Source organism: Sparus aurata, chromosome 19 (genome assembly GCF_900880675.1).
Source record: "Sparus aurata chromosome 19, fSpaAur1.1, whole genome shotgun sequence".
Taxonomy (NCBI): domain Eukaryota; kingdom Metazoa; phylum Chordata; class Actinopteri; order Spariformes; family Sparidae; genus Sparus; species Sparus aurata.
The window spans coordinates 27,845,442-27,872,472 of NC_044205.1; the positions used below are offsets into that span (position 1 = coordinate 27,845,442).

General features: G+C 41.6%; 3 protein-coding genes across 3 annotated transcripts; 2 read left to right on the forward strand and 1 right to left on the reverse strand.

Annotated features, from left to right (window-relative positions):
* Window positions 1–3,282: 3,282 nt before the first annotated feature.
* On the forward strand, window positions 3,283–4,761 carry LOC115569970 (GTPase IMAP family member 9-like; the record flags this gene model as incomplete). The annotated part of the gene is made up of 1 exon (XM_030398224.1): window positions 3,283–4,761. A coding segment is annotated over one exon (1,071 nt), but the record flags the coding sequence as incomplete, so codon positions are not given.
* Window positions 4,762–12,109: 7,348 nt separating this feature from the next.
* LOC115569828 (NACHT, LRR and PYD domains-containing protein 1b allele 3-like) lies at window positions 12,110–13,524 on the reverse strand. Its single transcript, XM_030397992.1, has one exon. It carries the CDS (start codon window positions 13,487–13,489, stop codon window positions 12,110–12,112), a length of 1,380 nt encoding a protein of 459 aa, XP_030253852.1. The 5' UTR covers window positions 13,490–13,524.
* Window positions 13,525–23,216: 9,692 nt separating this feature from the next.
* On the forward strand, window positions 23,217–27,021 carry LOC115569891 (uncharacterized). Its single transcript, XM_030398100.1, has one exon. It carries the CDS (start codon window positions 23,315–23,317, stop codon window positions 25,901–25,903), a length of 2,589 nt encoding a protein of 862 aa, XP_030253960.1. The 5' UTR covers window positions 23,217–23,314; the 3' UTR covers window positions 25,904–27,021.
* Window positions 27,022–27,031: the final 10 nt, after the last annotated feature.

Below are 27,031 nucleotides of genomic sequence, written 5' to 3' on the forward strand. Positions count from 1 at the left end.
CAAACAGTCATACAACGTAGTATACAAAGTGTGTATGAGAGGAAGGGTTGAGATGGGGATAAAGGGAGGGTTCGCAAAGATTAATCATGTTTTTGTGTGTCTGTGTGAGAGTGTGTGTGTGTGAGAGAGAGAGAGCTTAGTTGGACGAATGAATAGTGAGTGTATTAGGACTAACAGAGTGATTGTATGGGGTGAGGTTATGATAATGGAAAGGTAATTATTAATGGACGTTGTGAAAAGGAATTCATGCCAGAGAGCGTGAGAGGGAGAGAGTGGAAGTTTGACACATATCCACAATACATATTCTACTCATTCTCTTGTTTGAGTCCATCCATGTGCATTGTTGTCCATGTTTTTCATTGCACACATGTCTAAGAAAGAAAGTCCTGCTTGTTGCTGTAACTTCTCACCAGTTTTCATACATCAGTGATGTGTAGATGTCTGGAACTGCACCTTTAAATAAACAACAAACAAATTAAATACACAATAACATATTAAGAGTTTAACAAACGCACCTTTTTACTTAACATTTTTTCATATGCAATATGATATATAGTATGTACAAAAGTTCATACTGTATATCATCTTGTTTATGAATATAAGAATACTTTTTTCCCACTAAAAGAGTCCTGCTCTTTTTTGTCACTATATTCATCTTCTTATGACCAGGTGGCACAGTTGAGATCATATAGTCATCAAACAAATCTAACCCTTCGTGCTTTGGCCTCAGCAAACTTGTCTATCACTGACTCATATCAAGTGTTTTTTGGACTTCATGTTCTATAGCAATGGTCGAGGGTGGACAGTCTGTCCTGAGACATTGTGGAATGCATATATGTTTTCAGCCACCCGACACTCCCATCGTGTTGTGGACAAGGCCTTGACTGAGAAATCTTTTACGTGTTTTTGAAGAATTGTCCTGCGATAAACAGAGCCACTAAACAAATGTTAAAGTCTTTGCAATGTCCCAAAGTACCCTAGGGAAATTGTAAACGACTTGGCAGCATTCCCAACCACCGGGTTTAAGGGTTGACTGCCGCATGGAACACACAGTGCTTTATGAGTTCAAGGACTCTCGCCTGGATTACCTGCCTTTTCCCTTGCTTATTGCTACCCTTATCATAGGATTGGCCACGGCAGTCAGAGAGATCCAAGCCGAGTGTTTCCAGGTGTCCTAGAAGCAGTGTCGTGTCGCTTAAAGTGAGCCTGAATATTTTTCCAATTATTAGAGCCATTGGAGCTCAGCCATATATCTCCATCCCCCCAAAAAACTACAACCAAAGCATATAACAAAATCCTTTGATTTACTGTATGTCACGAGGGGTTTAAAGGGAAAACTAAAAGGTGGACCCAAATGCAGCTCAGGCAGGAGGCAGGATCAGGGGGAAAAAAAGGTGAGCTTTAGGGGCCGTCCACACGGGCGAAAACGATCTTTTTTTTCTCCGTCTTGCTGGTCATCGTTTTAAGAATATTTGCGTCCACATGGATCCACTGAAAACGACCGAAAACGCTGTAGTTCATATTCCAGCCTCTAGGTGGCGCTTGACATTCACCAAAAATGGAGAAGAAGACACAGAGCATGCGCATTAAGCTTGCGCGCTGTAAACAAACAGACAGTAGACGGAGAAACCGAACACAACAAGAAGAAGATGAAAATGGCGAGTGCAAGGAAACCAGAATCGCTTGTGTGGACCGATAATGAGGTCGAACTGTTGCTGCGACTCACACTCAACTACAAGGAGAGTAAGTTGCAAGAAAGGCTAAATCTCTTCTTCGGCACGAACACGAGCATGTAGGCCGCCATTGTTGTTGTTGTTGTTATGGGACGTCGCGGGGTGGGGCGATGGCGTCATCGTTTTGGAAAGTATGCGGATTTGCCGTCCACATGAAAACGGGAGGGCTGCCTTTTCGGATTTGTCCACCCTGAGACCCGTGTTCAAAAAAGTGCGTTTTCAGGATCCATATGGACGGTCGGCTAAAACGATGCAATACGTGTGCGTTTTCGGAAAAAAAAAACGTTGTCGTCTGGACGGGGGCCTAAATGATCAAAAGCTGAATTCAAAACAATCAAAAGGAGCTAGTTCCATAAACTAGTAGTAACAGTTGGAAGGCAAAGTAACAAATCAAACAGTAGAACAAACTTCAAATAAAAAGACAAAGTACAAATCCAAAATATAAAACAGACTAAAAAACTGGGGAATGGAGATGAAACACAAGGAAATCTGAGAAAGGAACTTGGAGGAGACAACAAGCACAATAACATTGGACAGAAACAAACGGAAACAATGTACTGACCAAGAGAAGAGGGACAGCAGAAACTAAATTTCCAGGAGCCGGCGGCCTGGAAGCTCACGGAAGATCACAGGGAAGTGGTGGCCTGGAGGCTCCGAGGGGGCTGGCAGAGAGATGCCGGCATCTGTCAGCGGCAGCACTTCACTTCCTGGCGGCTGTCTTTCATCTTTTCGCGGTCATGATGTCACATGGAATAGTCCATTACAGTACGAAAAGGGAAGGGAAGGCAGATAATACGATTTGGGCATTCTGATGGTTTTTTTGTTGTTACTGTCTGTTCAGAAGTACACAATTATAATTCACAAAGGCAATGGTGGGGGGCTACTGGCCGGAGGCAATTGCCTAACTTTGCCTACCTTTGCCTTAATGGTAAGACTGCGCCTGGTCACCACCACTTTCCAGTACAAGACGTTCAGTACATGTGCAATAATGTTAGTGGCAACATGAACGTGCAACCGAGTCAGAAAGGATGACTGCTAATTTAACTTCCATTTGACGGAAATTCAGGATTCTGACTTTTCCCCAAAAGTCGTACCCTGTAATCTGAATACCAGAAACTACAGAGACACAGAGCTTCAACCAGCTGGGTTTGATTAGTAAAAGTAATGTGTATGAATCTTTGCTTAAACGCTGCAAATCACAACTGTTCAATCAACCAGTTTAAGACACTGAATGGTTTCACACTTCAGTCCATTATTATTATAAGAAAGTAAAATCACTGCTGACTAGCATCTGTATTTAAATATTATGGTGTTTGTGTAGATAAAGAAAACAATAATGTCTTAAATCAAATGTCTTTCCATGTCAAACATTCTTCTTTGTCATCTTTATAGAGACATTGGAGATAAGATGGCTTCAGTTTGTGACGGTAAGACTCAGACAGGTGTTGTTATTGTGTGTTTATTACAATATGCAAATTTAACACATTCTTTGTACATCAAGCTTATAAAACTCTGCCAGACAGCTTATAAAACACAAACACTGTTATGAATTGTTTTTGCAGGTTCTGATTTGAGAATTGTGATTATTGGAAGGACTGGTAGGGGCAAGAGTGCTACTGGAAACACCATTCTGGGAGTGGAACATTTCACATCCAGATGGGGCCCTTCATCAGTGACAAAGTGCTGTGAAAAAGCTGTGACACACTGGGGTAACAGACGAATTAGTGTGGTTGACACACCAGCAGTCTGGGACACCGCTCGCTCTGACGAAATCATCAAAAGAGAAAGTCTCAAATTGTCATGTCCTGGTCCTCATGTGTTCCTGCTGGTCTTTGATATGGGTCCATTCACCAAAGACGAAACAGACTCGGTGGAACACCTGCAAGAGCTGTTTGGTCCAGAAGTTTTCCAGTACGTGATGGTGCTGTTTACCGATGGTGATTATCTTGAAGAAGGAGCCATGACCATACAAGATCATTTATATGAATATCAGGATCTTCAACAAATCGTTCGCAAATGTGGAAACAGGTACCACGTCTTTAACAACAAGCACTTTCACAGACGTCAAGTAGTGAAGCTGATCAAGAAGATCGACATCATGGTTGCAGGAAACGGGGGGACGTACTACACAGACAACAAGACGGTCGCTATGAGAAGACTCCAGGACGTCGCGTCCGCCATGAATAATTTACAAAGAGCTGTAAGCAATGTCAGCTGCATCACATCATACCAGGTGATTTTCAATGTTGGTTTGGTTCCGACAGACACCAACAGCTCTCACATCGTTTGGGGAAGAAACAGAGCTGTTTGTCTTCCGTCCACTGGACTACAGAGACTCTGTCTGCAGGGCAGCTCAGCCCAGATTCTGTCTGACATACGGAGCAGCTTCATCGAGGGGATATCAGGACCTGTTCTCAAGAGTCTGCTGGACAAACTGTTTGAGAAAAAGGTGCTGACTGATTCTGAGAGGGAGACAGCGGACGAGATGCAAAACCGAGGAGACAAAGCTCGATTTGTTCTCGACACAGTGAGGAGGAAAGGTGAAGCTGCCAGTTCAGAGATGATTGAGTTCCTCCGGGAGGTCGACCCCTTCCTCTGTAAACATATTGGACTGATCTGAACAGAACCTCCCTGCAGCAGCCACCGCTCTGATTCTCTCCAAAGTCCTGTTAAAATGAATCAAACTTAGACACCATTGGATTTCCACAGATTTTGGATGGATGAGGTTCGGCCCAGAACAGACCACGTTAACTTTTGCTCTGGATCCAGGAAGTTCTCCTCACTGTCTATAAGTTAATTTCTCAGGGAATAATTCAAGGATCCATATTTAGGTGTCTGTGATTGACATTTGAGGCCTTTATCAGACACTTTTGTCCAAAGTGACTTACAGGAATTCATACATTCATGGTGGTGGCTGCTGTGCGAGGTGCCGAACAGAACATCAAGAGCACTTTGGGATTCAGTATCTTGCCCAAGGACACTTCGTCATGCAGACCAGGGGAATCGAACCAGCAACCCTCCGACAACAAGACGCAGACTCTACCTGAGCCACAGCCGGCCTTTGATTGTGGCCAAAGGTGCATCTATTAAAATGGGGTGAATAATAAGCCAATCATTCATTTTACATGATGTGTTTTTAATAAACTGATATAACTTCATAGAAACCAGTTTCACTCCGACATTATAGAGGGTTTTTTTGTAATTTTTTTGTTTTACATATTTTTTGTATATTGATGATATGTGATGTGATATATGATTCCATTTACAAAAGCAATAGAAGGGGAAACATCCAAAGGAACGAATACTTTCTATCAATCACTTCAAAATGCATCACCAATCAGATGTTCCAGTTGTGATAATTGCTTCTTTATTCACATTACAGTGAAAGAATGTGTAATGTTAAGCTGTGATTTAAATTGATGTATTGAGATAATAAGCTTAATGAAGTAAATGTTAAATCAGTAGAGAAGCTGTGCCAAGCTTAGGCCAAGAGGAAATGTTGCATAACTGATCAGCTGAAAAGAGGAAGTGACACACATCAGTCTCAGTCAGATAAGTAGATAAGTCAATAAGTAGGGAGAAGTATAAGGACATTTTTGATAACGACTGATAGTAATTGAAACAAGTATTGAGCTGTTTGTTTTGCCCTTGCTAACGTCTATGCAATAAAACCTATATAATATAGTTAAAGTTGTGGACATTTATTTTATGTCTCTTTGATGGAAGTAAAAGTCAGGTGTTAAGTGTGCATAATATGTTAAAGGTTCTAAAAGGTTACTCTAGCCTACCAAATTAAAACAGTCTCTTAGGGTTTACCAGACGCCCTTAAAATCCAACTGAGCACCAGACCAAGTGCACTGATCATTTACAGGAGAGCTGCCATTAACGGGCGTGGCTGGTGGCTGTATCTGACTCAAGGGCTTCATGTCAGGTGCCAAACCAGAGGAAGCAGGTAGACGTTTAGATTCAGGCAGTTAGAAGCTCGGCGAGTCTCCTCACTATCAGCTTAAGAAATCCCTATTTGAATTCTCAGTTTTTAAGTAACCTTTTGTAGGTTGAGGGAACTGACCCTTTTTAAGAGTTGGTCCAGTGCCTCCTGGACAGGGTAAACTCGGGATCTAACAGACCCCAAACACATTTTCACAGAACTCTTACCTTCCTCCCAGAACTCTGAGACCCAAGCCAGAACTATGACCTCAAACACAGATCTCTGACCCCTCCTCCCTGAACTCAGATAAACCCAGATCTCCCATTTCAATCCCAGATATCCAACCCGTTTTCCTAGAGGTCTGAACTTCCTCCCAGAACCCTGACCCTTTTTCCAGAACTCCAGCTTCTTTCCCAGAATTCTGACCCCAATCCCAGGACCAACTTCAAAGTCAGAACTCTGAGAAAAAAAACAAAAAACAAAATAGAGTTGTAGATGTGGACAGTTTTAAATGTTGAATCTATTTAATATTTTTTAACTAATGAATCTTTCTGACCTTTTTAACCAGATATCTTGAACACAGTCTGTTTCACTGTTTTTATGATGTTTATCACCTGATTCTTTGATCCCTGAGTCTTTGTATGTTTGATTTCAGCACTTCTGTCTCTTTATTTCCTAAATCCTGTGTTTGTTGCTTTCTGTAAAGTCCCCAACAAGAACCAGGCGTCATTAAATCTGAACTTCAGCTAAAAACCAATGGGACTCCTCAGGTACAGCAGGTAGAGCGTCTGTAGTAGTCTGTAGCGTCTAGTTGATGTTATACCTTCATCAGCCAGCAGGGGGAGTCACCCGCTGGTTAATAATGTGAGAGCTGTTTGGACCGAGTCAGAACTTTACTGTCATGAAACAAGATGAGAGGCTTCTGTTTAAAAGACTGCTTTCTGATTCTGTGTCATGTATTATTAATAATCATGTCCTGCCCACGATATGATTATAATATCTTATTGCATCAGAGTCACATTAATGATTGGAAGTCATGTTACTGTTATCCCTTCATTCCCAAGGACTTAGGGTCAGTTGAGAATTGTTCACATCTTCCAATTGGAGAAGGAGTTAACCTTCAATCAAGGGAGGAGTGTGAATCGGAGTAACCTGAATCACATTGGCTGAACGACAGTGGTGGGGAGAGACATCCTGACTTAAGTTTTAACAACTCCTCCTTGTGTGAACAAAGATCTAACTCTGCTGAGTGCAGGTCATATAAATAGCGCATGGCTTTCTTATTAGCCATCTGAACTTCATTGAGGAGACTAGAATTATGCACTCTAAGGAGTTCTAACTCCTGTTCTAGGGTTGTTTTGCTCTGAACAGCAAGGCTGGTTTGCCTGTGGAAGATCAGAAGCAAACATCTTAACAACTGGCCTGTGGATGCTGTCTGTGCATCACAACTGTCATTAAGTAGGGACTCTATCTCTTCATTGCACTCAATGAGATTTAACCTGCTAATGACTTCAGGGCAGCCAGGTTTTACACTCTGTGCCAGGGAAGAAATAAATCGCTCTACAGAGGGGCTCTCCATTGTTAAGCAAGTTGTCTAAACAACGATCAGTTTGGTTGGCTATTGTGTTGCTTTGGCAAACACTCTGTAGTGTAGCTTGGGGGAAGTACACTAGCCTAACCAAATTGTGTGCTGGCCTACACCATAGGGGGCAGCTTAGTACAAAGTAGTACACAAATTACAAAAGTCTGTCCCACAGGGCCGGTGGCACGCTGTGATTAACACAAGGAACGCTTAAATTGTCCTCAACAGCTTGACTACAATGCATTGAATAGACGCTATTCAAATGCTGAACTGAAATTCTCTGAATTTCTACAGAGCACTTTCAACTTGAATCGATAATGGCATTAGCGAATGGCTCAAAGTGCCAGTTAATAACCTCAAAGATTTGGTTAATCGAATAGGTTATAATTTGATTGATAAATCAGTTCTCATCACACCGCAATTGTTTGTAAGTACAAATCTACGTTTACTCCTGTAGTAGACTAGTGGAGTTAAATGTGAAGACTTTAGGCTAAATGGTTGAAGATGTGAATCTTAAATTTTAGCACTGTTCAAATTATGCTGAAATGAATATCGCACATTATGAACAATTGCCAACAGTACACTTCCTCGCACGGGGCACCATTTATGTTGGGCCTCGCATTACACAAGGCAAGGTTAAAGGTCCCATACTATGGTCATTTCTGCTTCTTGATATGGCTCCTTGAAGTCTAAATGGAATGTTAGTAACATTCTTTGGTCGAAAAAAGCTGAAGGATTGAGCACAGCAGGGTTCTTGAAACACCAGTTTCACAGCCCTGCTCCAGGTGGCCTATTTCAGTGCCTTTCCCTTTAAATGCTAATGAGCTACTGCGCGCCGCCCACGGTGCCGCCCACCTCTTCCTGCCTGCGGAAGACGAGGACGGCATCATGTGACCATGGCAACGGTGGAGTTTCTGGAAGTAATGGCCGCCGGACAACAAGACTGCGGTCCAACCCAAAACAACAAGAAGCTCCAGAAGAAAGTAAGCAGCCAAGTAAGAACATTGATGTTTCTCAGTGGTTAGTAGTTAAGTTTGTTACCGCGACATTACTTTTATGTTACTGCAGACTAACGAAAGTTTTACGAGCTTACTGGCCGTCTGCCCCGCGTTGTTTCAAATAACAGCCCTCTTCTCCTGCCCTTAGTGTTTATATCATATAGCTTAGCCAAACCTCGGCTGGTGTTTACTGCTGTTCAGTTGCAGTAACGTAGATGCAATTTATCAACAGCCATTACAAGACAAAAGCGTAACCTCATATTGTTATTTACCTTTATGTAGCCAGGTAAGTTGATTGAGAACCTCTTATTTGTAGTGACGACCTGAAATAAGCAACTGCCAGCAATTTTCAACTGTAATTTTCAATAAGCCACAGTTGCCCCCATCACCTCTCTACCAGCAGTAATATTTTTTTTTTTACAAGTTAGAACGGTTTATAAACTTTAGATATATTACCAAAGAAACAACGTGACGTGATTAGCGATTATAGTTTCCAATGAATAATAAAAATTCTGCATAAAAGCAGGTGTTCCTGTGGCAATTGTGTAAAAATGCCTATGAACCTGAGAATATCTGCTGTATGGAAATACCACAATGAAGTGTCAACACTAGGTAAACAAGGTTGTCATTTTGCAGTCTCTTTTCTCTAATCTATTGTCACTCACTTACCTTTCATAATTTCCAGGTTACACGAAGACTACAGCGGCCTGTAAACTGTCTGCCTGAATGTATCTGCACTGCAGAATGCACTAAACATTTATCAGACAGACTTTGGACCTTTGCATCCGAGGGGAAAAGTGCAGTCAGCTTTTAGTCCCATAAATACTATTCATTTATCGCAAAAGTGTTATGATAAAAAGTACATAACTGATTCCTCTGTCTTACATTGATTATAGTTTATCTTTTACCTATTACCATGAAAATGACATATCAAACAATGAAAACACAGAACAGTCAGGAAAGATGTTTTATTGTAAGAAACATTTGTAAACATGTGTTGACATGAATGAAATAACAATAACAAGAAGAAAATAAATATCTGAAAGTGAAAGTTTGACTTTATATATTAACTCCAATATCAATATGATAATAATAACAAAGAAAGTATCTAGTTGCCATGGGTGTAAACATTCAGTGCTGATTTTATATTGAATTGTGTTCAGCCAATATAGCCTACAGAAGCTTTGTAAGCTGGTGCTGGGGCTCTCTGGGGTTGAGAGTGAGAGTTGTGCTGCCTGTCTGCGTGGTCCGAGAGGTCTTCAGGGATTATGAGTTTCAGCACCTCGTTCACATATGGGGCAGGGTCCTGGAAAACCTTCTCGAAGATCAGGTCCAACAGTGCATCATCTCAGTCTGCAGTACAATAAACAAAAATTTATGTTTACAGGAAAATTGCAGTAGAACCAAAAAGCCTTGTGCTGCAGTGTTGTAAAGTTTCTCTTATTTCTTCTAATTACCTCTTATTTATACATTCTTATTATTTATTTTGAAAACCATCTTAAAATAATTCAGATTTTAAGTGTTTGTGTTTGTGTTCAACCTTTTGTGTGATGCCTGTGTGTCCATGTCTATTTTAATTTGTGAGGTTGAAATAAAAGATTGTAAAACTTACGGAATGTCGCCTCTGTCTTCACGGGTTTGGCTCTGCACTCTTCCTTCCTGGACTTTGGCAAGCTCAGTTTGAAAAGAGGATCTCCTGATGATGTGGTGGCTTGTTCTCTATCAGCCTTCTCACTGTAATGCAGTGCAGCCAGGTAGAGTCTTGAACAGTTAAAACACAACCAAACATGAAAACAACTGCAAGAAATGGGCAAATGTTCTCAACAGTAATCACAGTTTAATTATCCTGCACAGAATTCCCAGATATGGATAGGATAACACATGACAGCACTGTTACAGTATAATTCAAGCACTAAAGGCTGCAACACCTTACGTTACTCTAACCTGACCTCTTTATTTCAGTAACGAGTAATCTAACGCGTTAACATTTCCAAACCAGTGATCAGATTAAAGTTATTTATTCAAGTCACTGTGCATTTACTGCATTACAATTATTTTGGTCATTTTCCTTCATAAAAATATATATTCTTGCTTTCTTCTTGCATCTCGGGGAGTGATGTCACGTAAGTCTCAAGTCACGTTTAGCCATGAGGATAACTCACGTGTAACACCACGCAGCAACACAAAAATGGAGGGAGGAGAGAGATGCGCGTTGTCTAGCTGGAAATATGGTCATTATTTTGAGTTATTAAAAACAAAAAATCACGAATGCTCAGCCAAGGACCCGGCCCGGCCGAGGATAGGCGGGCTCGAGGTCGGCCAGAGAATCTAAACTCTATGTAGCAGTCAACGGTACACTGCTTTTGCCCTGGCCTATGCCAACATTTTCCAGATTAGCAAACGTTTTCAAATGCATTATTTCACAAAATCCTGACAATTTAGACCCGGCGGAGGGTGGGTGTATGTACCGCATTGGATCACCTCGGGGCACCACCCTTTAAGAAGGGAAAAGATGGCAATTTTACTAGATCAGTCTCAGAAAAATGTACTGAAGTGTTTATAACTCTGGTTAATAATTAACTTAATGTCTTAATGACATGACATTAAACATACATAATATAACATCAGAAACATGTGCTTATTTGTCAGAGCAATGTTTTAAACAGAAGCCTCTCATCTTGTTTATGACAGTAAAGTTCTGACTCAGTCCAAACAGTTCTCACATTATTAACCAGCAGGTGACTCCCCCTGCTGGCTGATGAAGGTATAACATCAACTAAAGACAGCTGTTATTTTGAGACACAGTAAGATGAGATCATTTATTGTACAACAGAATAAGAGGAGGGACATTAAGTTCCTTTAAGATGAATTTAAAGACTCACACCAGGCTGAAATGTGTTGTTTCTCTTCACCCACATGAGGTCATGATCTCACCTGGAATCAATGTGACTCAGCTGCAGAGTCACAGTGTTACTGACACTACTGACAATAAGTGACATCTAAATAAAAGGGCTACCTGAATACAGACGCTCTACCTGCTGTACCTGAGGAGTCCCATTAGTTTTTAGCTGGAGTTCAGATTTAATGACACCTGGTTCTTGTTGGGGACTTTACAGAAAGCAACATGACAGCAACAAACACAGAATGTAAGAAAATAAACAGACAGAAGTGCTGAAATCAAACATACGAAGTGTCAGTGATCAAAGAATCAGGTGATAAACATCATAACATAAAAACAGTAAAACAGACTGTGTTCAAGATATCTGGTTAAAAATGTCATAAAGATTAATTAGTTAAAAAATATTAAATTGATTCAACATTTAAAAACTGTCCATATCTACAATTCTGGCTTTTGTTCTTAGAGTTCTGACTTTGAACTCAGGGTCCTGGGATTGGGGTCTGAGTTCTGGGAGGAAGATCAGAGTTCCAAGAAAAAAGTTTGGGTTTCTTGGTTTGATGTCAGAATTCTGGTAAAGAAGTTCTGGAAAAAGTGCAGAGTTCTGGGAGAAAGTTCAGACTTCTAGGAAAAGGATTTGGATTTCTGGGATTGAAGTGGGAGCTCAGAGTTTAAGTATGGAGTTTAGTGAGAGGGGGTCAGAGGTCGAAAGAAGAAGAAGGGGTTCTGGGAAAAGGGTAAGAATGTTGGGATTGTATTCAGAGTTCTGGTTTTGAGCTTGGAGTTCTGACTTTTCCTCCAAATCCTAATTAGAACTCAGGGTTCTGGGATTAGGGTCTTAATTCTGGGAAGGAGGTCAGAGTTTTTGGATAGAAGTTCTGGAAGAATTGTTTTCCTTTTTTTGTCTTTTTCACTTTGATGATCAGTTTCTAACCAGCAGGTCAACATGTTCTGATGGTATCACCTGTTCATTCAGGTGACTATCAGGCCAAGATGTTTACAGAGGAAGGGGTCGACCTCACGGAGGACCTCAATCATCTCTGAACTGGCACCTTTATCTCTCACTGTGTCGAAAACAAAACGAGCTTGCTCTCTTTTGTTTTGCATCTTGTCCGCTGCCTCCCTCTCCGAATCAATCAGCACCTCTTTCTCAAGCAGTTTGTCCACCAGACGTTTGAGGCCAGGTCCTGATATCCCCTCGATGAAGCTGCTCCGTATGTCCTTCAGAATCTGGTCTGAGCTGCGCTGCACACACTGTTTCTTTAGTCCAGCAGACGGAAGAAAAACCTCTCTTTCCCAAACAATTTGAGAGCTCTTGGTGTCTCTCAGAAGCAGCTTCATGATTGAAATTACAGTTTTTAATGTCACCTGGAATGATGGGATGTAGTTCTCATAGTTGTCACAGTCAAATTCTTCATCTTTCGGTTGAACTAGAACTGAGTCGTCTTCAGGACAAGTGGACAGTGTGTATTTCTGCTTTGGCTGCAAGTAACAGTGTGAGGATGTCTCTATGTAGAGCTCATCTTCAACATGTTCCTTCCTGGTGCACCGGACATTCCGGAGCACAACATTCCTTGGTAGCATCAAAACACTGAGCACGGATCTGATCTCATTAAGCGGCCTGTAGAACAGCAGAACCAGCGCTCGGACCGGCTCAGGAGGTGAGTCTTCATCTTTGACGTTACCATAACCAGAAAACCCTGAGATGTTGATGATCACATGAGTTTCTGTTATCCTATGAGGGGGGATGAACTCGATGCCCTCATCATTCAGGTGAGCGACTGACAAGAACTGACATCCAGCTGTGGATGGGATCTCACAGTGTGGGAGATGAAGCCGACACACAGACTGCTGCAGACATTTGATGTCAAACAGGGGTCCTGCAGGCTTCTTGTGATGTTGGGCCAGTAGCCTCCTGTCCCAAGTGACAATCCTGTAAACCACGTCCCCTTCTCCCTCCATGTGGAACACCAGGCCCGTCACACTGCACTGGTACAGGCCTGGGCAGGAGCACAAGAACCGGTAGCTTTCATCGTTGTCATCAACAGTGATATCAGGTGTAAACTCCTCAAAGCTGCTTTTTAACAGCATGTCAGGTAAGCTCTGTGATGGTCTGAAGGTCTTGTTCTCTGCACAGCTTATTTGACTCAGTGAGGGAACGCTGTGAGAACGAGGCAAACAGCTGGAGCCTCTTTGACTCCAACCAGGATCTGAGGACAGCTGGAGGTGAGGACGGGTCGGCTGGGTGTTTGTGACTGAGGAGATCACAGCTGTAACAGGAGCCTCCACTTTAACCAGGGTGTCACTGTCACCTGTTTGGGGTCCTGGTTGGTAGTGTCGGGCTTGACACATGCTTAGTTGAGGAGTGACAGTTTGGTTTAGGTATGAAGTCCTGCTACGTTTAGAACGTAGGGTAAAGATACCAGTTTTGTTTTTGATTTGAGGGGGTGAGGGCTGGAAAGCTGAAGACCCAGGATAACGAGTCCGTGCAGGGAAAGATCCAGAACTGTCTCGAGGATTCCTAGAAATGTGCATATTGATGTAATCAACTGTTTCATACAGACTACAATTACCACTATGTAGAGCAAGACTTTCCATGGATGAGGGTATCATGATTTCAGCGTCAGCATAAATAGATTCTTGGAAAGAAGCAGAACCATCTCCACAAATCCTGGACAGGGCCCTCCTGATCCTTCTGGCTGCTCTGCTGAAACATGATGCTTGTCTTCTTCTAGGTTCTACAGTCGACTCCATTTTGCTGCGGTCAGAGTCAGGTTGAATAAGTAACACAATCAGGTAACAGCTGAATTTTTCAGCTCCAGATGAACTTTCCTGTACACATGCGTGTCTCCTTTGTGTTTCTTCTGCTCCCTGAAATAAGATGATGAACATTCAAACATTTCCCGCAGATCTTTCAGTTCATTTCTTAAACAAAATAAATATCTGTCCAGATTTTTAACCCCAAAAACTACCATGGATAACCTAGTTTACTAGTATACAGAATGTTTCCAGTCAATTAAAATCTACAAGGTTTATAAAAACTATTGGACTTCAAGTTGTGACTTTATAAAATAATCTGAAACTAACTTGAATAAACCAGGAAGAGTTTATTAAATTACAGTTGTTCCTTCACCAGTTTCATGTCAGCTCATTATTCATTCACCTTCTTTAAGACTAAAAGAACACAGAGACTGTAAAATCCAAATATCACATAAATTCTACTAAGTTGAACTTGAATAATTTCTGCACAGATGATCCTGATGTCACTGCATCAGATGCTGCTGAGAAAACAGCTGCAGCTTACAACTACAGTCTGAAACTTCCTCAGAGAGGTTTAATAAATACAACAGAATGTTTCACATCTCTTTCCACTGACACACACATTCAACAGTTTCACATTTCATAACAATGAATGAATCATGAATGTTAACAGTGTTTTCCTGCCAGCTCAGCTTTTCTCTGCGTGATGTGAATAAACTGAACCTTCCAGACAAATGACTACAAACACAAACACATCTCTGACTGTAGATTTTAGCTGTTAATTAAAATGTTAAAACATCAGTTTTGTGTCTGACTCACCGGCGAGCTGCGCTCGATCAGATCAGTCTGAAGAAAACATCGGGCCAGAGACGGTTGGTGGTTGGTTTTCAAACCTCTGTGTCCACTGATATCTCCTCTTTTCCTCCTTGATACCTGTTGTCAGTCTTACTCTTGCTGTATTGTTACATTTCCTTGTCACCTGACCGTCACCTTTCCATCCATCCAGGCCTTCTAGTTCATTGTGTTTGTGTGAACCCAGTATCACACCGGTTCCCTCCGACTCACTGAGCCGTTTTCATGTTTGAGTCACCTTCCTGTTAAAAGAACACGCCTTCATCATGTGGTTACGTTAGTAATGTTAAATATGCAACGTATGAGAAATTACATAGTCTTCCTGTTAGTGGTCAGATGTGCTGTAATGGACAGAGGCAGGAAGAGAGACTGTCACATTGCTTGAGGTGTCACAAGAGCCACAGGAGGGGGCACATACCCACATGGTAAGATACACAAGTTTAGTTAAAGTTTACATTTACTGTCCCCTCTGTTACATCAAAGAGTCACTGAAGACAGGATACACCCAAATATCAAAGAGTCATTATTCTGTAAAGAAGATGTTTTATGACTGTAAATGACGGTAACCTCCTCTCTGCTTCGTACTCAATGGGCAACAATTCAGAGTTCGGGAGAGAACACTTTTGCCTTCTTCTCCACGCTGCGTGTTATTAAATGAGATCTGATTCATACGCCGAAGTCTGAAATTCTTCGGAGACTTAGCAACTCTCTACCTCACAAAGGAGAATTTCCACTACAAACATCCAGTTAGACTTTCAAAATAAAGGCGCCAATACTATTTGTTTTCTAGTACGTGATGATAATTTGGCTTCAAATAACTTCTTTCTTTAAAACAACAGCACTGGTTATTGTAACGGTCCTGGATTCAGTGGCGGTTCTAGACCAGTTTGTTTAGTTCAGAAATTTTTAATTGGGTAGTAAACTGCTGACACATTGTATTTCCACCTTTCCCTTCACTACAAAATCATTGCAAGAAATCTGTCATTGTGTTATTGATGCAGACTTCCTGTCGGGGGGCCACAGGGGGGTCCGGACTCAGAGTTACGGGGGCACTGGCCCCTGTTGGCCCCCCTAGAACCGCCACTGCCCGGATCCCTCGTGTTCTGCTCGTGTTCATGTCCAAAACCTCAGAGACGCAGTTTAATGGATACAGTTCATTTACAAAAAGTGGCTTTCAAGGTATGTGAGTTTTTTTATTTTATGCTACTTTAATACATTTACTTTTTAATTTCTAACATTCATTTGATAGCTGCATTTGTTACTTTCTATCAGGAAAAGGTTAAAAATGTATATTTTTTTTCCAAACTAGCTGTGACAGAAGATGTAGGACAGGTGAAGGCTTCTTTTTCTTGGTGAGCACCTGATGGACAAAAACATCAAATGTCCAGTAGATGGAGATATTTTACCAGTTACAGTGCAGATACCAGTACACGAAAACGAAAGTAAGAACTCGGTGTCAGTGAGGGCCCTCCTCCTCCTCCTCCTCCTCCAGACCTGTCAGTCACCGGCACACCTGAACAACACTAATAAGGAATCTGCGTAAAAGTCCGTCTGCGACCACTGAACAGATCCGATCCACCTGACCGCGGTCCGAACCGACCGGTGAAGAGAACACACAGAACCCAGAGAGACTCCTGAAGACAGTGAGGGACAACACCGTGTGGCATCTGTTACAGGTAAGTGTGAAACACGGAGACCCGGGACAAACTAAAGGCAAAATGGCCTTAAATTAATCAAAAAAGTAAATTTTCTCCCTCCAGTTTGCAGCTCGCTCACATTTACTAGTAAATATGAGGGCTGCCAAATATCTTGTTATGTAACAGTTACAAATGAGTTGTAATCAAAAAGCTCTCCACCTCTCCGGGTGTTGGCCTCAATGATGTGGACCTTGGCCCGGGCTTCCATCTTGGAGGACTGTTAATCTGTTAAAAGCATAATTCGGCCTCCACCAAGAAATGTTAACCAGGAAATGACATTAAATGGATTTGTCAGAATGTTTTTTTCCCACAGTAATTATCTCCTCTGACCTTATATGAGACACTGATTACATTTCCTTGAATCTCATCTGTTGAAGACAATTTACAAAATGTCTGTCGCCACAACTTTCCAGCACAAGACGCAGTAATGTTAGTGGCAACATGGAGAATGACTGCTAATTTAACTTTCATTTGACAGAAATTCAGGATTGTGACTTTTCCCCCAGAAGTCTGACCCTGTAATCTGATTACCAGAACCTTCAGAGACACAGAGCTTCAGCTGGGTGTATTAGTAAATGTAATGTAATCTTTGGTTAAATGCTGCAAGTCAGAACTTGAATTATTTCACACTTCGGTCCATTATTATTATAAGAAAGTAAAATCACTGCTGAGAAGTATCTGTATAAACATTATGGTGTTTTAAATAAAATAATAATGTCTTAAATCAAATGTCTTTACATGTCAAACATTATTTTTTGTCCTCTTTATAGAGACATTGAAGATGGATTCAGTTCATGACAGTAAGTTTTTGTTGTTATTCACTACAAAGTCACTGACCTATTTACTAAGTCACACATGCAGTGTGTTTATTACAATGTGCACATTTAACACATTCTCTGTACATCAAGCTCTTGAAACTCTGTCAGACAGCTTATAAAACACAAGTTATGAATTGTTTTTGCAGGTCCTGATTTGAGAATTGTGACTATACAAATGACTGGTTCGGGCAATAGGGCTGCTAACATCATTCTGGGAGTGGAACGTTTCAACAGCATGTTTTCGTCTGGATCACTGATGACCTGTGAAAAAGCTGTGACACGCTGGGGTAACAGACTAATTAGTGTGGTTAACACACCAGGAATCTTGGACATCTGTCGCTCTGACGGAATTGTCAAAAGAGAAAGTCTCAAATTGTCCTGTCCTGGTCCTCATGTGTTCCTTCTGGTCTTAACGATCGGTCAATTCACTGAAGATCAAGACTATAGAATGCCTGCAAGAGCTGTTTGGTCCAGAAGTTTACCAGTACATGATGGTGCTGTGTATCTATGAAGCTTGTTATGAAGACATGACCATGGATGAGTATTATAAATGTCAGGATTTTCAACGTGTCGTCAACAAATGTGGAAACAGGTTCCACGTTTTGAACAACAGACATCAATTTGTGGATCTGATCCAGAAGATCGATATCATGGTTGCAGAAAACGGGGGGAGGTACTACACAGACAACGAGAAGGTCACTATGAGAGGACTCCGGGACGTCGCGTCCGCCATGGAGAATTTACAAAGAGCTGTAAGCAATGTCAGCGGCATCACATCATACCAGGTGACTTTCAATGTTGATTTGGTTCCGACAGACACCAACAGCTCTCAAATCGATTGGGGAAGAGACAGAGCTGTTTGTCTTCCGACTGCTGGACTACAGAGACTCTGTCTGCAGGACAGCTCAGCCCAGATTCTGTTTGACATACGGAGCAGCTTCATCGAGGGGATATCAGGACCTGTTCTCAAGAGTCTGCTGGACAAACTGTTTGAGAAAAAGGTGCTGACAGATCCTGAGAGGGAGTCAGCGGACGAGATGCTAAACAGAGGAGACAAAGCTCGATTTGTTATCGACACAGTGAGGAGGAAAGGTGAAGCTGCCAGTTCAGAGATGATCGAGTTCCTCTGTGAGGTCGACCCCTTCCTCTGTGAACATATTGGACTGATCTGAACAGAACCTCCCTGCAGCAGCCACCGCTCTGATTCTCCCCAAAGTCTTTTATTTGTCCTGTTTAAATGGATCAAACTTGGACACAGTTTTCCACAGATTTTGGGTGGACGATGAGGTTCGGCCCAGAACAGACCACGTTAACTTTTGCTCTGGATCCAGGAAGTTCTCCTCACAATCTTTAACTTAACTTCTTGTGGAATAATTCAAGGATCCATATTTAGGTGTCTGTGATTGACGTTTGAGGCCTTTATCAGACACATTTGTCCGAAGCGACTTACAGTAATTCATACATTCATGGTGGTGGCTGCCGTGCGAGGTGCCGACCAGCACAGCAGGAGCAGTTCGGTGTTCAGTATGTTGCCCAAGGACACTTTGACATGCAGACCAGGGGAATCAAACCAGCAACCGTCCAATGACAAGACGCAAACTCTACCTGAGCCACAGCCGGCCTTTGATTGTGGGTCACTCATATTACATGATGTATTCTTAATTCATTGATATTACTTCATAGAAATGTGTTTTCACTTTGACATTATGGAGTTTTGTTTTGGTAATTGTTTTGTTTTACATATTTTTTGTAGATATTCCCTGATTCCATTTGTGATAATTGTTTCTTTATTCACATTTCATTCTGTAAATATCACTTTATTACCGATGCGGACAGTTTATAAACGTTGAACCTTCAGTATTTACAGATCACTGACGCTTCATATGTTTGATTTTAGTTTAAAGGGGCACTGTGTAGTTCGAAGAAGAGATGCAAACTCAGAGTTTTAATATTTACAGTGTGAATGAGGTAATAATAATAAAAGTGCAGAATTAGAGGAAAATAAGGTCCCAAAACACTGAAAGGTGGCAGGGTCCGCCACATGTAAGCAAAGAAAAACAGTATGAATTGTGTTGATTATTCAGTCATGGAAACAAAGAGAGTTTGTTTATTTAGTTTGTTAAGTTTAAAAATATCAGTCAGTGAAGATCTGTCTCTCCTCATTTCTTCCCTGAAACTACAGACTGCTCCTTTAATAATATCCTGATATTGTTTTAAGGAATCTGCCAAACAAAAGGGGAGGAGAGAACTGGACGTCTCAGCATGAGTCTCTTTATGTCACTGTGTCCTCTGTCTAGTTTACAGACTATATTAGCCTCCTACACACAACCTGGACTGTGGCCTTTACATTGACACCTGCTGGAAAGTACAATTTTTATTTTATTTTTTATTTTTTACAACTTTTTGTGTGCTATTGTCCTTATTTTTGTTCCAGAAATGTTCTTTTTTTTTCCCATAAATTATATTACGCACATTATTGTCATTTCCATATTTAAGAAGCAGAGTTTGCACTGATTGTATCGCTGCACTGTCTTCTTCACATTCTTTTTACTTTTACTATTATATTTCTGTGAGTGATCTGTTTTTTGTGGGGGAAATATGTGTGTGTATAAGCGACTCTACCTCCCTACCTCAACAGGGCTTTCCACTAAGACACAGACTAGCCAGCCATAATACATAAGTAGCCAGCCGGGGGGGGGGGGGGGGGGGGGGGGGGGGGGGGGTGGTGGTGTACGATCTTATATACTGGTCTTAAATGTAATAATAATAATAATAATGTTACATTATTATTATTATTATTAGCCTAAGTGTAGAACAGGTGATGCAGGCAGCCTATATTAATTTCTCAGACATTTGCTCTATTATTATTATTATTAATATTATTATTATTATTATTATTATCAGCATCAATATCTACTCTATATATTATATTATTATTATTACAAAATATCGCATCTTCTTTTATTCATTAGTGTAACTAAGTATGCCAGACGCTAATGCACCAATAAAAACTGTGATTTGCGCACTGAAAATAATAAATAATAGGCTATACAAGCTCACATAATATTGCATCATGAGGCGTTCTGGGCTTGTAAATATCTTATTGTCGGTGCATGACACCTTCACAGTCTGCAGTGGTGGCTACACAATTAAACACTCAGTGAGCGTTTCTCCCTTAGCAACTAATGAAAATACACTCTTAGAGTCCGTTTGGTTTCATTTGTACAACCGACAGTGTTTTTTGATGCCAGCACGTGTCGCAGGTATTGCTAAATGGACGCTGGAAGAGAAGAGTGGATTACCGGTGACAAAATAAGCGTATTATGGTGAGCCCTGCTTCTTGCCTCCGACGGCCGACACACTGACTCCGCTGAGTGCGCGCGCACACACACCGCGTGTCGGGGCCGCGGATGAGTTTCTCTCCCTTGTGATCAATGAAGTCGGCGATGATCGGAGTAATTTGTGATTATTATCAGTACAAGCACAGCGAATCACAATTTTAATGAGTGCGGTTCAGTTTGACATTATTGTCAGTCTGTTAGAAAAACATTTAACTTTATTAAAATCGAAAAATAATAGTCATTAAAGTAGCCGGCTGGAGTTAACTGTGTAGTCGGCTATATGGCCGGCAGCCGGCGCTTGTGGAAAGCACTGCTCAAGCCAGAAGCGTTATGGACAGTTTTTAATTGTAGAATCTACTTTTAACCAAATATCTTGAACACAGTCTGTATCACTGTTTTTATGATGTTTATCACCTCATTCTTTGATCAATCACCATTCGCATGTTTGATTTCCGCAATTCTGTTTGTTTATTTTAACTTCATTATATTTCTTTTTTCTGTTGCATTTCTTGATAATTACATATTATTTTAAGGGCTAAACACAAATCAGAACTTTTACTTATGTGCAGTATTTAACCAGATATCTTGAATAAAGTCTGTTTCACTGTTTTTATGACTGATTCTTTGATCACTGAGTCTTCGTATGTTTGATTTCAGCACTTTCGTTTCTTTATTTTCTTACATTCTGTGTTTGTTGCTGATGTGTTGCGTTCTGTAAAGTCCCCAACAAGAACCAGGTGTCATTGAATCTGAACTCCAGCTAAAAACTAATGGGACTCCTCAGGTACAGCAGGTAGAGCGTCTGTATTCAGGTAGCCCTTTTATTTAGATGTCACTTATTGTCAGTAGTGTCAGTAACACTGTGACTCTGCAGCTGAGTCACATTGATTCCAGATGAGATCATGACCTCATGTGGGTGAAGAGAAACAACACTGTTCAGCCTGGTGTGAGACTTTAGATTAATCTTAAAGGAACTTAATGTCCCTCCTCTTATTCTGTTGTACAATAAATGATCTCATCTTACTGTGTCTCAAAATAAGAGCTGTCTTTAGTTGATGTTATACCTTCATCAGCCAGCAGGGGGAGTCACCTGCTGGTTAATAATGTGAGAGCTGTTTGGACTGAGTCAGAACTTTACTGTCATGAAACAAGATGAGAGGCTTCTGTTTAAAACACTGCTGTCTGATTTTATATCATGTATTATTAGTAATCATGTCCTGCCCACGATATGATGATTATTATATGTATCTTATTGCGTCAGAGTCACATTAACACATTAACATAATGTATTTGACTTTCAATCAGATTTATAAAAAATTTTTTCAAACGTTAATTGGTTTTATGATCTGTAATACTTCAGCAACACAGACTCATATCGTCCTGCTAATAAAGTTATTTTGAATTTCTAAGGGTCAGTCTACTTCTTGGAGTAGTGAAGTTTCATTCAGGTCTATGGACGTGACTGATTGTCTCCCAGTTATTAGCCTGATCCAATTAATCTCCATGAAAAAGGATCTGGTAGTGTTTAATCATCTTGAGAGCTAACTGCTTTGATTATATCTTTATTTTGTTGGTAATAAGTTTGATTAAATTATAATATTACGCTCTTTGACGTCACAATGACCTCATCACTTTCTCTGGAAGTTGAGTTGGGAAACGGACCGGGACCGTGTGGTTCCGCCCACTTCTCGGAAGTCTGAAGTCCGCCGAGGAAACATGACAGTCACCGGCACACATGAGCAACACTGGTGGAGGAATCTGTGCGTGGAACTCCGAACAGGTCCGATCCAAAGAGGGACTTCAGCTGTCAGAACCGACCGGTGGAGAGAACACACCGAACCCAGAGAGACTCCTGAAAACAGTAAGAGAAAACATACACACACACACACACACAATGAACCAAGCATAACTTAAAGAGACACACACACTGAGACACATACACAGCTTCAACACACACACACACAGGAAACAGACAGCTGACTGGTCATTCTTAAGTAACATCCACTCTTGAATCACAAAATGTCTTAAAACGAACTTGTTCTTCTAACATTTAGACTCACAGAGTCTGTGAATACACGTGAAAGATTAATGAGCTTTCATCTCTTCTTACGTTGTGTTAAAAAACAGAGGAAGTAACAGCAGAGAAAGTCATTGTACATTTTACCAAATGGCTCCTACAGAAAACAAAACAAAAAAATCACAGTTTGTCAATCAAAAATATAAAACTCACAAAATCACATCATTTTCCTTCTTTCTTTCTTTCTTTCTTTCTTTCTTTCTTTCTTTCTTTCCAGTTCCCTGTTTTTGAAAAACAATGAAGCTTCCTGAAGTCTTAACATCACAGATGATTTTGTTGTTAACGCAGTTCACTCGTTTTTAAATATCTAGAACAACTGGCACAATGTTATAATTCTCCATCTGCTGCTTTATTTTAGGTTCTGGGACCAGAAGAAAAACACAAAGCTGTTTTAAAAGTTTCTATTTGAGATCAAGTTGTAAAAAGAAGAGATGGAGCAAACAGAGGGAGCACCTCCTCCTCCTTCTCCTTCTTCTCCTCCTCCTCCTCCTCTTCTCTCTGCTCAGCATGATACAGACTGTGGTGAGGAGGCAGATGACTCACCAGAGACTGAAGAGGAAGAGCTGACGAAAGATGGAGATGAGTCGTTACACAAAAATCAAGGAGGTCAAACTTCAGTCTCAGAAAAACAGATGACTGCAGATGAGAAGTGTTCAGAGGAAGTTGTTCAAGATGAACTGCTGAGACAAGAAGCCAGAGGTTCGTCTCACAGATCTTCCTCCACTTCCTCCTGCCTCGATCTGACGTTAGATCTGGAAGAATACATAGAGCGTCTTAACTCCCAGATTCTACTACAACTACCACAACATGAGCAAACTGTCTCATCTCAGTCCAAAGATCATCAGGGTATCCTTCAACATCTATCATTACCTGGATCATCAGACTTAATTGATCTTGTTAGCTCCAGAGCAATGGACTGTGGGATTGTGGAGGAAAGGGATGAGGCTGCCCTGTCATCAACAGTCCATCATGACCCAGACATAAGACATACTGCATTTTCTGTCTGTCCTTTGAAGCATACCAGGAAAGAGACTGGTGCCTGCCGGGAGTTATTCACCACAGAGCCACAAGTAATGTCCACAGTTATTTCTGACACTGACATCAGTAGGGATCATCCAGGATCCAGCACTGGAGAAAAACAAGAAGAACAAGATCGGGTCAGTGAACCGATTCTTGGAAAACAAATCCTGACGGATCCAATCACGCTCTCAGAAGGAAGTAGCTATAGTAGTTCCAGTTGTCCAAATGATGATGTTCTATGCATGTACGAAGTCTCCCCTGATGGCTCGTTGGCACAGAACTGGAATGTCCAAAGGTCAGATAGAGATTTTTTTTTGCCTGGCTCCAGTTCAACCGAAGCACATGCTGACCCTCAAAGCCTTTGTAACCCTCCATCCTCTGTCAACCCGTCTACTGGTCCTCAGTCCATCGTCCCTCCTGATGCAGGCCCTGCACCAGGAGCCAAAAGGCCTTTCCTTGGTTGCAAACTGTCAATTGGTAAAAAAACTAAAGCATATCGTGAAGGAAAAAACAGAGGCAGAATTCAGAAATGCAGCACTAGAAGGAAGACATCTTCCCCTGGTGTTGCTTCTCCCGTTGGATCCTCTGGCTACACATTAGGTCGACCTCCACCGGGTCAGCTCAGAGAAACAGGACTGATAAAGACTCCCTTCACTGCAGCAGATGCTACGACAGAACACAGTCATGATAATACCAGGGAAATGCAGATGCATGCAACAGCTGGTCCATCAGCCCTTCAAGCCTTCACCAAAGATGGTGATGATTCAGAGACTGCTGAAAAAGAAAGGGTTGAGTCATCTGGTAGCACAGATTATGGATTATCAATGGTACCTAATCTAGAATATGGAGGCGATTTACCTTCTGAGGCTACTCAATGTCTTCTTGACTCTGTACTATTAAACCAGTTCTCACCTTCTGAGGACACAGATGATGATTGCATCACCTGTAAATACAGCTCTACTGTCTGCACCACAGGCAGGACAGAAAATATGACTGAGCTGTTGTCTGAAAGCACATCAGGAGGTGACAGTGATGCCCTGGAACCAGGCTCCGCTGTTTGTTCTAACTTACCTGACATGCTGTTAAAAAGCAGCTTTGAGGAGTTTACACCTGTTGATGACAACGATGAAACCTTCCGGTTCCTGTGCTCCTGCCCAGGCCTGTACCAGTGCAGTGTGACGGGCCTGGTGTTCCACATGGAGGGAGAAGGGGACGTGGTTTACAGGATTGTCTCTTGGGACAGGAGGCTACTGGCCCAACATCACAAGAAGCCTGCAGGACCCCTGTTTGACATCAAATGTCTGCAGCAGTCTGTGTGTCGGCTTCATCTCCCACACTGTGAGATCCCATCCACAGCTGGATGTCCATTCTTGTCAGTCGCTCACCTGAATGATGAGGGCATCGAGTTCATCCCCCCTCATAGGATAACAGAAACTCATGTGATCTTCAACATCACAGGATTTTCTTGTTTCGGTAATGTCAAGGATGAAGACTCACCTCCTGAGCCGGTCCGAGCGCTGGTTCTGCTGTTTTACAGGCCTCCAAATGATCAAGATCTTGTATCTCTTCTCAATGTGTTGATGCTACCAGGTAACGTCGTGGTCCGGGATGTGAGGCGCACTCGGAAGAAATTAGTTGGAGATGAAAAATACATAGAGACATCCTCACGTTGTAAACTGCTGCCAAAGCAGGAATACACACTGTCCACTTGTCCTGAAGACGACTCGGTACTAGTTCAGCCAACAACAGCCGAGTTTGACTGTGACAACTATGACAACTACATCCCATCATTCCAGGTGGATTTAGAGAAAATCCTGAAACATATTAAACTGTTTCTGAGAGACACCAACAAAAACAGTGTCTGGGAGAGACGAGTTTATCTTTCATCAGCTGGACTAACAAAGTCCTGTAGACAGAGCGCTCTGAATCTGCCTTCACACGAGAAGCTGCTTAAGATACGCAGAAGCTTCATCGAGGGGATATCAGGACCTGTTCTCAAGAGTCTGCTGGACAAACTGCTTGAGAAAAAGGTGCTGACTGATTCTGAGAGGGAGTCAGCGGACGAGATGCGAAACAAAAGAGACAAAGCTCGTTTTGTCATCGACATAGTGAGGAGGAAAGGTGAAGCTGCCAGTTCAGAGATGGTCGAGTTCCTCTGTGAGGTCGACCCCTTCCTCTGTGAACATCTTGGGCTGATCTGAAGCTAAATGAACAGGTGATGCAGGCAGAACCTGTCGACCAGGTGTTCAAAACTCATCATGTTGTTTCTGCTTAAAACTGTTTCAGTTTCCCTGACAAGAGAACGACAGAATCTGTATTTGAGTGGTTTTCTTAACCACCAAGGACCTTCTTGCTGTGAGGCAATGGTGCTTACCACTGCACCACCATGCTGCACATTTTGTCAAAGAAACTAAGAAAGAACTGGCTTCGACGTATCTATTATAAATGTGAAAAGACTGTTTCCCAAGTTTAATCAGTTTCCTTGTCTGAGATAGGGGAACTATGAATACATACAATGATGGTGCGTTCAGACCAAACAGGAGGTGAACTATTTGTGCATCTTGATTGCATAAAAAGTCAACCATAAGATGTGAATAGATGTTATTGTCGCTGACCGTTTGCAGACACCCAGTGCTGTACGATGACATATCTACTCGTACTGAGACAGGAAAAAGTAAGGAGCTACCGTGGAGGGAAATGAACAAGAAAGTCGGGCTACCTGGTAAGTTTTGAAAATACGTCTCAGCACAGCATAGCTCTGATCCATCCGAACTCCATCCAGGGAACAAGCATTTTTTAAAAGTTGTTTGCTTGTCGTCTGGCCCACAGACCTGACCATGAAGACCATGATTTCAGGGTTTTTACAAGATGTCATTATTATGCTGTTTATTCACATCTTTCCTATCCATTTATTGAATCAGATCACAGAGAAATCTGTGTTTACAGATGGATTTAGTCTACGTCTACTTGCTGGTCACAATTTACTGATTTTAACACAACTATTAAGAAACTGCCCCTTGGTGGAACCAGATGGACAGATGTATTTTCTTCGCGTTTGGTTTGAATGCACCATGAAGTCAAACAGCCTGGGACCACTATTCAAAATACTTTTATTTTGTATTTGTTGTTTTTAGAGAAAAAGCTGAATCTTTGAAAAATGTCCTTGAATGTCGGAATATCTGTGGGGTTTGTCCCCCGTTCTGCTTTAACGACAGCATGCACTCAAGCTGGCATGGACTCTACAAGTGAGTGTTAAGGTCATGTTATCCAAGCATTATTTAACATTTGTTCCACAAAGCTTCTTGTGCTGTCAAAGAACGCTTGACTAA